Here is a 14,144-nt window from a genome sequence, read left to right as displayed (position 1 = left end):
AATAACATTACTTGTGCAAAAGACTGAGAATTTCCAGTGATCTATTTTTACTTTACACAGTCTAGCCTTTTAAACTAGGAAATGTATATATATTTTTTACAATATTTAAATTTAAACAAAAGCAAATTATCAGGATTCAAAATAACTGAAGATTTAAAGAAAGGTTGTCCTGGTAACCACGTATTGGTGGGGTACTAACTGACATTCAAGGCAACTAGAGGAGAGAGAGAGAGATAAGATGAAGGCTTGGCATTCTCTGATCACCTCATTATTGTTCTAATGAGGAACTTTGCTCTGGGAATATCATCGCAGCTACTTTCACATCTTTTGTCCCACTCCCTTCATCTCCCTTTCAGTTCTTAATTAGGCCTTAAAGAGCTCACACTGCCCTTTCAACTGGCTACTGCTCCTGTTTAAACACTGCCTTTCACAGACAGGTGTTGGCACTAGCATGTAAGACATACAAACTTAATTACAAAATACTATGTTCAGAAAGGGAAAAAAATAACTTGGTGGATGGCTGTTACTGGAGAACTTAATGTAAATTACTTCAAACATCTTATAATCTTCAACATAAAAATTTATCGAATACTTTCCCTCAAAAACGATCAGTCTGAGGATGAGCTTTCTCCTCTTAATTGTATCTTGCAGTAAATTAACAACACCTAGTAATCCCTTAACTGTCATTTAGAATAGCTAGTATTCCAGAGAAAAATAATCACACATCAAGGATTCTTTTATCACCTTTAAATCCTTTAACTAAAACAATTTTCACATTTTTATTTCTTTAAAGAACTCTAAGGATGCTTTTACAGCAATAAATTACAAGATTTGGAAAAGCACATTTACAAGCACATAGAAATTGTAATTAAGGTTACTTAATAAACAATAGCTGCACATTAAATCGTTTTTTTGATGTTGCATTTTGTTGGAGATTAAGTAACCGCCTGATAGAATTCATTTTACTATCTGATCAAAGGCTGACTTCATATATTCTGACATTTCTCGCCAAACTGCCGTATTAAACAGACTTGAGTATTTATGAAACACAAAAACTTACAAATCATTTACATAAAACAGCAAAAACACAGTACAAAGTCCTCTGCTTCTACAACGTTTTCTACAATTTTATAAAACAGCTACATTTACAATGGTTTACACACAACCATGCTTTCCTCTAGGTATATCGCATAATAGAAAATTGTGATACGTTACTGCTTTAAAAAATTCCTATTATACATCTGGATCACACACATTAAGGACAGATGGCTCAAACAGCAACTACCAGCATCTTGGAATAAAGGCTCTATTTCTGTTATTCAGTGAGAATTTAGTTTTTTACCAAGAACATGTGCCCATATTTTTATAAAGTAACTTATCCACTAGGTTTAATATATTTAGAATTGACTGAAGATGCAGTGGAACTCTAAACAGAGAGCCAAAGCTGGACTTCAAATAACAATAAAATGAAGTTAAGATATCTGAACGATCCTTCCCAAATATGTGAGTTAATTTAGCTGATTGCTACCAACCCTGTTAATATAGTGAGTTCTGTTCTCACTAGGAAATTAAGTGTCCTAAAGGTTCTTTCAAATACTTTTCTGGTTAACTGGATCTCTTGCCAGGATACTTTTCCTATTGTTGAATATTGACAAGCAGTTTGATTCTTTCTTCAATCTTTGTCCCAACAGAAAAAACTTAAGTTTTTTCCACATGCTCTTATTTCATAATTATAATTTTGACCTTGACATACAACTTTCATATTAACTTTTAACTTTGTTTAAAAGTCTGCAAACAAAACATGCATATTGTAAGTTGACTTCGATTATGTTTACCTGAACTTCCACAGATTGTACAGAAGTCACACCCTATTGTATATTAAAAACAAAGTTTGAATTTTGCTTTACTTCTTTCTCCCCAAATTATCACGCTAAACTATAATCTATAGGTAACTGAAGGAGTCAAGGAGATGGAAGCCTTTTTAGAAATGTGTGCCAGACAGAAGGCCAGCTTGTGGCTTGCTTTTTTCTTTTCCTTTTTTTTTTTTTGCAACCCCCTTCTGCAACTTACCGGGATTTTCCTGATGTCTTCACTGCTTGTCGGATTCATATGAAAACTAACAATAAAAGACAAATATAAATGTTAAAAGGGTATCATAGTCCACATGGGAGGAAACATAAAAACAGATTATTTTTAACCAACATTTCAATAACAATTTCTAAAGTCCTAAATCACTCGGATGAATGAAATTTAATCCAGGATGTAGAAGAGAACCAATATTTATTCAACATTCTAATTTTAAATTTTGGAGGAGAATCCTTCAGTTATTATCAGAACTGAAGAACCGTACTTCTAAGTATATAGTTTCTAAACGTCTTTATATATAAGCATTTTATCCAGAAGATATTTTATAAAGCTAAATTTTATAACGTTTATTCATTCTATATACATACACTCACTCACCTTAGGCCTTCTCATATAAAACTAATGGAGAATTAAATAAATTTAGGTTAGAAAGAGTGTAGAATAAAAGAATTAAAGCAATCTTTAAAAAAATTCTATAGGTATTAGAAAATTATCTTTTAAACATTATCCTATCACTGAGAATAAATTCAGAGTTGTATGAACCATTTCTATCATTAATGTGATTTCTAAGTAGCTGGCCTTCAAATTTTAAATACCCAAGTGGACCAAAACAAAACACATTTCTTCCATGCAGAGTAAGAAAACATCACAGCTGAATGCTATAATCGTTTTCTTCTTTGAAACATGTCCATTAGGAAGGGGACTGCAACCAAAAAGAAGCTAAACTTCAAAGCCATCTGATGAGTAAATATTTCATCGTTGCTATTCAAGTTTAATTTTTACCCAGCACTTAAGAGTATTAGCCATTGTAACCTCTACAAAGCATTACTGTCCTAAGATCCTTTTCATCCTCCCTGCCTCCCAAAAGACTGAACTGTAAAATATATTTTTTACATTATCTGTGCTTTATTGGCCAAATAATTGGAATTCCTTGAAGAAATTCAATTTTTAAACTTTCGATTGTGTGCATGAAAAGTCTGGACACTAGGTATAATGTCTGGGAAATAGCTATTATTATCGGTACACATCCCAAGCTGTAAATCTAAAGAGCATACATGCATGCACAACCACCTTAAAAGAATTTCTCACATATCCAAGATTTCATTTGTTATGACTAAGATTTGTAGTACTAGCTTCCAGAACTGGTGGCTGACCTTTTCTAGATAGAACTCCTATGGATAAATTTAGTATTTCAGTAGAGCTGGGTAACACGGTAGAAAAGCCTGAAACGTTTTCAATTCCTACAATGCACCACTTCCAGGCTGAGGTGGTTGACACATTTTCTCATTCCCTGTATCTCATCATCTTGATGGTGTTCTATATGGTCCGAGACTGGAGTCACTGTACTAGCAACGTCTCAAGAGCCTGACAAGTGTGGCTTCAAAGAAAACCACCAAAACAAAATCCAAAAAGACACTGTCATATAGGACACCCCAGCCTAGGGTACCACTGTAGCAGCTGCTCATATCAGGGTTCCCAGGCTCTCAGATTTTCAGTCCCAGGTGGTCAACATCAGGGCCCACGGGGACTCATCTCTCCTTGTGCCATCATCTATCTCACAGCATGTTGTTTCCAATAGGTCAAGAAACACATTTGCTGCATTTCTCTCCATCTGACTGTGAGAACCTCAAGGTCAAAATGATCGAAATTCAGGTTTGACTGCACACCACCATGGTGGTTACAAGCGGAGAAGAGGTCAAGCACCCTGGAGCTGGGAGGTGTGCATTCAAATTCCGGTTCTGCGTTTCACTTGCTGTGGGACCTTGAACAAGTTACTTAGTGATTGTGTCTGAGATGCCACATCTGTAAAATGGGGATGGCCACAGTGTCTGCCATCTAACACTACTGTGAAGATTGAGTAAGTTAGCATGTAAAACACTTGGCACAGTGACTAGCACACAGAATATATTCAATACATTATTTTATTCAGTAAACATTTACAGAGCACTTAGACTGAGCAGATCCTATTCTACCATATTTCCCTGAAAATCAGACCTAGCTGGATCATCAGCTCTAATGTGGCTTTTGGAGCAAAAGATAATATAAGACCCGGTCTTACTTTAATATAAGACCAGGTAATATAATATAGTATAATAAATGTAATATAATATAATATAAAAAATATAATACAATACTGGCTCTTACATTAATTTTTGCTCCGAAAGATGCATTACAGCTAATGGTCCGGCTAGGTCTTACTTTCAGGGAAACAGGGTAAGCATTTTACCCAAATGAACTCATTTAATCTTTATAACTCTCACACACGGTAGGATCTTAATGTTCAGAATAAGGAAACGAGAAGCACAGAGAGGTGCGGTAACTTGTGTGTTGTCACACAGGTGGTAATGGCAGAGGTGTCTGGCCCGGGAATCTGTCCTCCTGACTGACACACAGCCCGAGCCCTGGTCTCTGCGCACCGTCAGCACAGGTTGCGCTGCTGAAGCCCTGGACATAGTATATCAGGTTGGTGGAAAAGTAATTGCCGTTTCTGCAATTAACCTTTTAATGTGCAATTACTTTTGCACCAACCTAATGAGACACAGGGATTCATCAGAAAGTGCACACCACCTCCTTCTGCGTCAGCACACACTACAGCGGTACTTGTGGGAGGCAGGGGGAGAGCACTCTTGAGAGTCAAAGTTTCACACCTCATAGAGGAATGATATGTCCTATCACAGCAATTAGTCTGGGAAAGCCTGAGTCCAGGGAAAAGTAGGATTTGGAATTATATGAAGGACAGGTTTGGCAGGCCGGAGAGAGAGGACTCTGAAGCCATATGGCATGGCCTGGGGCTGCTGGACAGCAAGACGCGAAGAGCCTGGAACCCAAGGCAGCAAGGTGGGAAAGGGGTCCCAGAAGGGTTGTGATGCAAAAGATGAGGCTCTTAGATCCGATCTGTCGAGCAACGGGCAATGTTTTCACACTTTCAGTCCTCTGTCATAAATGTTACTTAAACATTTCATGTTCGGTAGCACACTCCATCCCATTACATTCTTGAGGAATAAACAATATTATGGTTATATAAATGGCATTATATGTCTCAGGAAGAAACTTTTGAACTGAAAAAAGAAATACTGGTATTCTATTTATTATTATCACAGTAAGGTTTTTAAGAAACAGACATTTAGGATAAAGACTTTATCAAAATCATAAAACTAACAATATGTCCTATCCAGTGGCTTTAGCCTATGGAACTAAAGTGACACTCGGCGACAACCTGAAACATGTCTGAGAAGTCTTAAATGATGAAACTGAAAAGGTCACAACTGTACGGGAAAAGGGTGCGGAGGGCAACCAGCCCCAGCTATTTCCCTTTGTACCTGAGTGAAACCTGAGCGCTCCGACACTCTCCCCAGCAGCCCCCAGTGCAGATCTGAGGACAGGGCTCTTGTACAGGCCATTGTGGAAAATCTAAAGGCAGAGCCCCTCCCTCGTGGTCCGCTTTATAGTCACACATTGACCTGTCAAGCACATGGCAACTCAGTCATTCATGGCTGCCTTTTTTGATCTGTCCTTCAGGAGGAAAAAAAGAGTTAACTGAACTGGATTGAATTAGCTCGGTGAAAAATAAAATGTCTCTATTTATCAAAGTGTGGCACCAATTTGTGATATCTTTCTCTTTGGACTGCGGTCCTCATGTCAGACAAGATATTGAATAATACAGTCTGACTGCTCAACTGAGTTGCTGACAGGTTAAGAAAGATGGTGTTTTTAATTAGGTAGAAAATGAACTTGGACATGCTCATACTGAAAAAAGTTTATACAAGTTTAAAATTCAGAATTTAAAAAAATTTAGTTTAGAAATTAGAACTGAAGGAGTTTGGGGGTGGCAGAGGATTTTAAACTGATAAAAAATATTTTAAATTCATATTTTAAAAAGTTTTTCAAACTAATAAAATGCTTTACCTGAACATTCTACAGTTTTAATGTAAAAGCTTACTTTTTACCTTGCGATATTTCTAAATTTAAAGAATTCTTCTAAGTAAACTCTTAACTGGAAATTTTGAAATTAGTAGTACTCAAAAATATTTTAATGAATCATTAATATCGCTTCTATAATACATTTATTTATTTTGTAGACTAAAGATTTAGTAAAGAAATAAGTAAACTGGTGAGAACTTGAAACTGTCCTTCAATAGACAGGTGGCAAAAACAAACCACTCTTATGAAGCAGTAAGAATGACCACTGCAGAAATCACGAAGGCATTTGGCAGTGATCACAGTTGTTTTTTTTGTCCTTCTCTCTTTTTAAAACATAAATATGTTCCTTTGGAGCAATAATACCTACGACCGGGAAGGGACCACTGAGAGTGAAAAAGTGTAAAGTGCTTGTCAAGGTAAAAAAACAAAATAACCCATAGAAGAACAAGAACAAAGATCTATTAACACTGACTGACTAACTTATCTTTTGTTAGTATAAGACAATGAAAAGTGTCAATTCTTGGCTCTAGGATTTTAAATCTTTCAATGAGAAGTCATGCAAGGACACTAGAGGCTCTTTTGAAGGCATTTAAAAACAAGTATTATTACAATACCCATTACGTCTCTTTCCAAGCCTCACTGGTGTGAAAATTATAAAGATAAGTCCATTTTGGCCTACAATTTGATCCATTTTCTACCTAATAAGTGAATTCAAGTTATTTGAAAATCTACGTGTCCCACCTGGTACAGGAGTCACTTCCTCAAGCACCATTCATTCTTTACTGTGTATAGGAAATAAATGTAACTTTAAACTATCACAGAAGAACTTCTGACATTAATTATGTTCAAAGGGGAGGATCCGATTGATCTTGTTTAACTGAAAGAGTGGACTCTAGAGACGCGGGGCTTCACTTTGGTGACAAATGTAGTTGGGGGAAGGGGTATAAGCAGAACTGTAACATAACATCACATAAAACCTTTAATGAGTCTGAAAAGAGAAAAAGAAAACTACGTCATTTACAGTGAAGCAAGGGCAAAGAAAATGACACTAGGCCTAACAAAAACTGGTATTTATCGGACTTTAATCGTGGTACCAGGCACCTTTTGGAGCCCTTTACATGTTAACTCTTTTAATCCTTGTAACAATCCTATGAGGTGAGTGCTATTTTTATTTCCATTTACAGAAGAGGAAACAGGTACAGAGAAGCCAAGATGCTTACTCCAGGTAACACAGTTATTAAGTGCAGATTCAGGATCAAAGAAAGGCACTCACACTCCACAGTGCAAGCTCTTTAGCCATACGTAAGCTGTACTTCTTCCACACAGGGGCTCTGAACTATTCAGTCCTACCGTGAGCTCAGAGATGGCTGGTTTCAAGGAGTCCAACACAACTTCCTAAGGATTCTTCCAATCAGAAATGACTAAGGAAATTCCAAGACTTAGATAATCTTTAAAGAGATAGAATAAAGGCTGAAAAGCAATAGGTTTTGAAATAACTATGATCATTATTTTCTGTTTGCCCCTCCTGCTCCATTCCCTCCCTGTACCCCAGGAGGCTGACCTCTGGAGTGCATCACCTGGGCCCCCTTTCCCACTGGCTTCCAGTCTGTGCTCTGCCACTGGAAAGCACTGGCAAGAGACTGGAAGATAGAAAGAAAGGGGGCAGGGCATTTATTCCCCTGCCCCAGCCCCATCCTACCACCTCCTCAGCCCCACCCTGCCGGGGTGCAGTTTACCAGTAGCTTCTCTATGAACAACCACAGCTGCAGCTACAGCTGTTCCTTCACACCTAAGCATGGCAATCCCTTCTAGACACTGCTAGACTCTCTCTCCTTGGTGTCCTTAACCCTAGCCACCCCTCTGTCAATACTCTCTTCACTAAACTTTCTTCCATTATTCATTATGACTGTGTCACTGGTTTCCCGCTGGGACCGATACAAGAATATACAATAAATGCTATAAACTATTCACTTAATAATTTGATAGTTAAGGACAAAGGTTTATCTAATTTATCTAATAAAAAGAAGAGAGAACCAAAGAAAAACAACGTATCATGCTTCTTCACATGAATTATCTACACTTCCCTTTTCCCATCAATTTCTGGCCTACTCTCCATAACTAGTTATTTTAATACTATTTTTTTCTTCCAAGAATAGTCTCCTACTTTGTAACTGATAATTCACTGCTAGCCACATAAAAATGTTATTGGCCTTCATCTAACAACACTTTTCACACTCATAGAGCTAGAGTACTTTATGTTCAAAATTATTAGGTTGGTGCAAATAATTGCAGTTTTTGCAATTATTCTTAACCTTTTAAACCACAATTACTTTTGCACCAACCTAATATTTTCAACTTAGGATTACATTATTAAAGACTGATTTGCTCGTACAGTTTTGAAATGGCACAACTGCTTAAAGTGACTTGGATTTGAATACAACCACCTTACCATTGAGAACACACTAAACAAACAGAATTTCTCTAGGCATATTTCCAAAGGAACAGTGATCAATAAGGTGGGATACGGTTAGTCACACTAAGATTTCACATGATCAGAATCCCATCTGATCACTGTTACCTTCTATTTCTCCCACCCCCTCACTCCTATCCGACCTGTTTTGTGGACCCCCCCACCATCCCAATTGTTTCCTAATCTGTTTGTATGTACTCACCCATCGCACTAGCACACATTTACAGCCCATGACCCCTCTGACACTCCACCATTTTTATTTTGCCCATCTCTAATCCTCCCAAGTAACCCTGCTGACTTTGGTACTTTACTCACTCATCTTTTATCATCTGAAACACAGCCCCCACCAATACTCATTGCTGCTTTTATGAAGGTCAACACAAACTATCTTTACCTAAGGCACCAGCCTCACTCTCTTCACCTTCGCAGCTCCATTCGATACCAGTGACTGTTCTTCCTTTTTGACTCTTCTGTGACACCTGGTAGCCTAAATTTTCTCGTACGTTTGCAATTACTCCTTTTCCTTGTCATCTTCCTCTTTTCACCTTTAGGAGGAAACACTGGGTATTTCTTAGTGTTGTTTTCAGACCCCTCTTTCTCCTTTCCCTCAGTCATTTCCTGTTCTTCCGTTATTTTAACTACCACCAGTATGGACTGGTAACTGCTAAATCCCCCATCTTCAACCACAAGAGCTATCCTTTGTTAATTCTACCTTTACAAATGTCTATTTCAAGTCTTGGATATTCCACCTGTACCTCAAAGTTAACATGTCCAAAACCAATCATAATCTTAGCTTTTATATCAGTTCTGTCTAATTTTCCTCCTGCAAGTCCAACCACCCCTGGCTCCAGCCTTCAGCTTTCATGCCTCATCAATAAGCTACCAGACTCTCCATTAAACTTCTGGACATAACGTGTTTCCCCCAAAATAAGACCTAGCAGGACCATCAGCTCTAATGCGTCTTTTGGAGTAAAAATTAATATAAGACTCGGTCTCATTTTACTATAAGACCGGGTCTAATATAAAACTAATGTAATGTAATAATATAATGTAATAATATAATGTAAAATATAATATAATATAATATAATATAATATAATATAATATAATATAATATAATATAATATACCGAGTCTTATATTAATTTTTGCTCCAAAAGACGCATTAGAGCTGATTCTCCGGGTAGGTCTTCTTTTCGGGGAAACAGGGTAGATCTCTCACTGTCCTCGCTACTCATTTTCACTGCTACCCTCTCATCACAAGACTGCATTACCCTCGGCCTAGATGACTGTAATGTCTTCTTAAGTCTCTGCCAAGCCTTCCTTGTCCAGAGCAGCCTGTGCAACATGGCAGAGGACGTTCTAAAGCTCAAGTCCAACCTTATTCATCTGTCCAAAAACTTTTGGCCTCCAACTTTCTCCTGAATAATATACAAAATTTCTTAGCCTGGCTTTCAAAGCCTATTGGACATGACTCAATATATCTTTTCAAACTTATTGCCTACCACTTAGTACCCAGATACAACCTATTTAACTGCTCTAAATTTCATGTTTTATTTTTAATAAAATGCCACCACCTATTTCAAAGAATCAGGATTAGAAGAGTGTTAAAAGAAATGAATAGGAAACGTTTTGTATGACAAAGTACTATTCAAATATAAGGTCTATGAACCTAGACACAGATCTTACATCCTTCATAAAAATTAACTCAAAATTGATCACAGACCTAAATGTAAAACACAAAACTATAAAACTCCTATATGATAACATAGAAGAAAATCTAGATGAACTTGGGCATGGCAATAACTTTTTAAATATAACACCAAAGGCATGATTCACAAAAGAATTGATAAGCTGGACTTCATTAAAATTACAAATTTCTGCTCAGCAGAAGACAATGTTAAGGGAATGAGAAGATAAGCTGGAGGCTGGGAGAAAATATATGCAAAAGACACACCTGATAAAGGACTGTTATCCAAAATACAGAAAGAACTCTTAAAACTCAACAATAAGAAAACAAACAACCCAATTAAAATATGGGCCAACAGACACCTCATCAGACATCACAACAGACACCTCATCAAAGAGGATATACAGATGGCAATAAGCATATAAAAAGATGTTGCACATCGGCTGTTGTGAGGGAAATGGAAACGAAAGCAACAATGATACCACCATACACCTATGGCGTCAGAATGGCCACAATCTAGCACACTGACACCACCAAGTGCTGACAAAGACGTAGAGCATTGGGGACTCCCATTCGTCTGCTGGTGGGAATGCAAAATAGCACAGCCACTTTGGAATATAGTTCAGCAGTTTCTTACAAAACTAAACATACTCTACCATACGATCCAGCAATTGTGTCCCATGGTATTTACCCGAAGGAGTTGAAAATAACGCCCACACAATAACCTGCACACCAGTGTTTACAGAAGCTTTACTCATAATCGCCAAAACTTGGGAGCAACCAAGATGTCCTTCAGGGGAGAATGGATAAACTGTGGTCCATGCAGACAATGGAACATTAGTCAGCGCTAAAAAGGAATGAGCTATCAAGCCATGGAAAGACGTGGAGGAACCTTAAATACATATTACGAAGTGAGAAAAGCCATCTGAAAAGGCTACACACTACATAGTACAAACTATATGACACTCTGGAAAAGGCAAAAACTATGGAGACAGTAAAAAGATCAGTCGCTTCCAGGGGCTGGGGGTGAGGGAAGTGAACAATAGGTGGAGCACAGGGATATTTAGCGCAATGAAAATCCTCTATATGATACTAGAAAGGTAGGCACGTCATTATACATTTGTCAAAACCCACAGAATACACACAACCTTAATGGAAACTGTGGACTTTGGGGAATGCTGACGTGTCAGGGTCAGTTCATTATCTGTAATAAACGTCCCACCTGGTGGGCATGTTGACGATGGGGGAGGCCGTGCCCGTGTGGGGTGGGAGGCACATGCCAAATCTCTGTACCGTCTGCTCAGTATTTTAAGTTTGCCTTTTGTGTATCTGTCTTAATCCTGGGTTCCCCAGGCCTTTCTGACTATAAACTACTTGAAGGAATGATATCGCTTTCATCTTTTCAGTCCTAGCATATGACAGTATTTAGAGCATGGTGGATGCTTAACAAATATATGGTGACTAAATTAATAGCCAGTGCTTAATAAAAATTTGTAAAAACTGAGCTAATAGTTGACCAAGTCAATGGTGGGTCAATACAAGTTTCAACAAGAAGATATAAAGTCCCCAAAGAGCAGAGGAAATATTTTTTCTGAATAACAAAGAGTACTTATACCTAGACCTGATAGTATATTAATAGAATTTTTTCTGTTCTTTTTAAGATAGGAAGACAATATTCTGAAACTTACAGCTGCCAATATGAATTGAAATAAGCTTCAAGTGGTAACTGCCAATAAAATCAATTCAACTAGCCAGTTTATCCATTTTACCAAGCAGGTCGACCAGTATAGGTACCTGACCACAATACAGATTAATTTGAGATTTTTCTAATAAATACTGAAAACATTGATTCCATAGTGGTTTGATAGAGTTTAAAGAAGTTATACAAGCCCTAAGAAATGAAGTATCCAAAGAGAGATTCCACTAGTAAATACAACCTTTAGCATATTTCAATTATGCTTAATATACCTGCAAATAGGGCTTAAGAGGCAAGGTGCAACTCAATATTGCTCTTCTGTTCTTTTCAGGAAAAAGAAAGTCAGTACCAAATCAAATTAATGATATTATAAAGTACTACATTCTCTCTCCTGGGGCTGGGCAAGCACCTAAATACATGAACGGCAAAACAGAACCTAATACATAAATGTCTATGGGGATTCACAGTAATTTACTTACTAATATTCTCACAGGATATCTTTTATGGATCTCACAGGTAAGACAATTAAAAACTGTGGTCACTGACACCAAAGACCATGGACAGCAAATTCAGAACAGTAATAAATAATACTGTTGAAGAAGTCCGAAAACTGAAGGATTTAAAGATACTGACGAAGTTAAGGCATGTTTCATCAAGAATATCACATTCAATCAAGTTTAAGTTACTATTTTCTCCTGGTGAAGAAAATAAATATTTTAAATATAGTCAAATGAACAAGTCACAAATTGTCCAACATAAGCCTTATGGATTCGAACAGTTCTCCATTTCTTTAAAACCAAGCTTTTCAAACATTTTTCTCTTTAGCACCCGTAATACATGAGAATACATCTAGCAACAGGCATGAAATTTCCTTCACATCTCAAATTTAACTAAAACTTCAGGTAGATTTTTGCATTCGACTCCATACCATAATTATATTTCTCTTGATATAAAAAGACTCTTTTCTCCCTAAATCTTTAGGAAAACTATCACTCTGGGAAGGTGTGTTGTGTTTATTCTGTTGCTGTGAGTAGACCTTGGTCCATGGCCTGTCATATAGCTACTAAGAGTCTATTTGGGGTTGGTGTAGGGTGGGGGGAATCGAGTTCTGCTTATTTTAGAAGCAAAACAGTAACACTGGAAAGGAGTGATGAGAACAAAGCAGCAGGTCCGTTGAGAGGGCCAGACCCCAGCATAGGCTTGTCTGTCTGTGTGACCAAGGCCAACCCACCCCCTGGACCAGTCTTTGCCCCTGAAAAGAGAATATGGACAACCGGGCAGGGGCAAGTCTTCCATGAGGGTTGAGGCGAGGCAAGTTGGCCCTGGGTCCCTCTGGACTAGGCACAAAAGGATAAGAGTACCCCAAGCTGGCTCTGTACCTGGGACAAAGCCAAGTTCTGCAGAGGAAGCTATGGGGCTCTCTTTAACAATCTGACCTCAGCCATGTTGAGTTTAGGCAATCTTTCATCATGCTTTAAGGTAAAGCCAACACTTAGAAATCTACCCTGTACTATGCAATTCGTGCTATGTAAGAATTTTTGAACACAGGATTTTATAGCCACACTGAACATAATACCTTTGCTTTATATCGTAATAAATATACTTAGTACTTAACACAGAGAATATTTTACTTAATTTCAATGTAGTTTAGCTTATTTCATCAAGATTACTATTGAATGTACATCTTAAAAGAAACTAGAAAATCTAGTTTATTGTCTCCTGCCAATGTACGTCCTTTATTGGTCAGTAAAAACCATAAGCTCCTAAATTCCACTTTTACTTACTATTTTTAAAGCTAAGGACATATTATTACTTAGAGACAATTTTACCTAACTTATTTAAAGCAACTCTGTAGATGCTGTGTAATAAGGTCACACAGGCAGCCCGTTTCCAGGTCCTCCGTGTAGCAGACACGACCCTCAGCACGATACTTACCACTTTTCCACAACACCAAGGCTATCATCTCGTTTAACAGTTGAAAAAAAATGAGACTTAGAAAGGAGAAAACTTGTTTAAATACATTCCAAATGCTGCTCTTGTTTTTAAGTAAGGTCATACAGCTATTCAACACTCCAATCCAGACCTGAGTCCTAACCTGAACTTGTAATACTCATCCTATAGTCCCTTCAGAATATTCTACTATTACTATATTTATATTTTCATGTTACACTGTAAAATCCTTGGGTGGAAGATGTTAAATATATCTTCTCAATCAAATATTAAATTATGTTCAGTATGATTTCCAATTAATTTTGGGCACCTAGTGTCTTTGAAATGGAAAAA

The 14,144-nt window shown here is 37.5% G+C and overlaps 1 protein-coding gene across 3 annotated transcripts in view; it reads right to left on the bottom strand.

The window, feature by feature from the left end:
• Window positions 1–14,144, bottom strand: part of RAB11FIP2 (RAB11 family interacting protein 2) — a 39,254-nt gene that overhangs the window by 8,050 nt on the left and 17,060 nt on the right. For all 3 annotated transcript variants that reach the window (XM_081074942.1, XM_081074941.1, XM_081074943.1), the window contains one exon: window positions 2,071–2,116. In XM_081074942.1, the coding sequence (XP_080931068.1) occupies window positions 2,071–2,116 (46 nt within the window). The remainder of the gene's footprint in view (window positions 1–2,070; window positions 2,117–14,144) is intronic.

Source organism: Rhinolophus hipposideros (assembly GCF_964194185.1).
Source record: "Rhinolophus hipposideros genome assembly, chromosome: 15".
Taxonomy (NCBI): domain Eukaryota; kingdom Metazoa; phylum Chordata; class Mammalia; order Chiroptera; family Rhinolophidae; genus Rhinolophus; species Rhinolophus hipposideros.
This window is presented reverse-complemented; position numbering and strand designations above follow the sequence as displayed.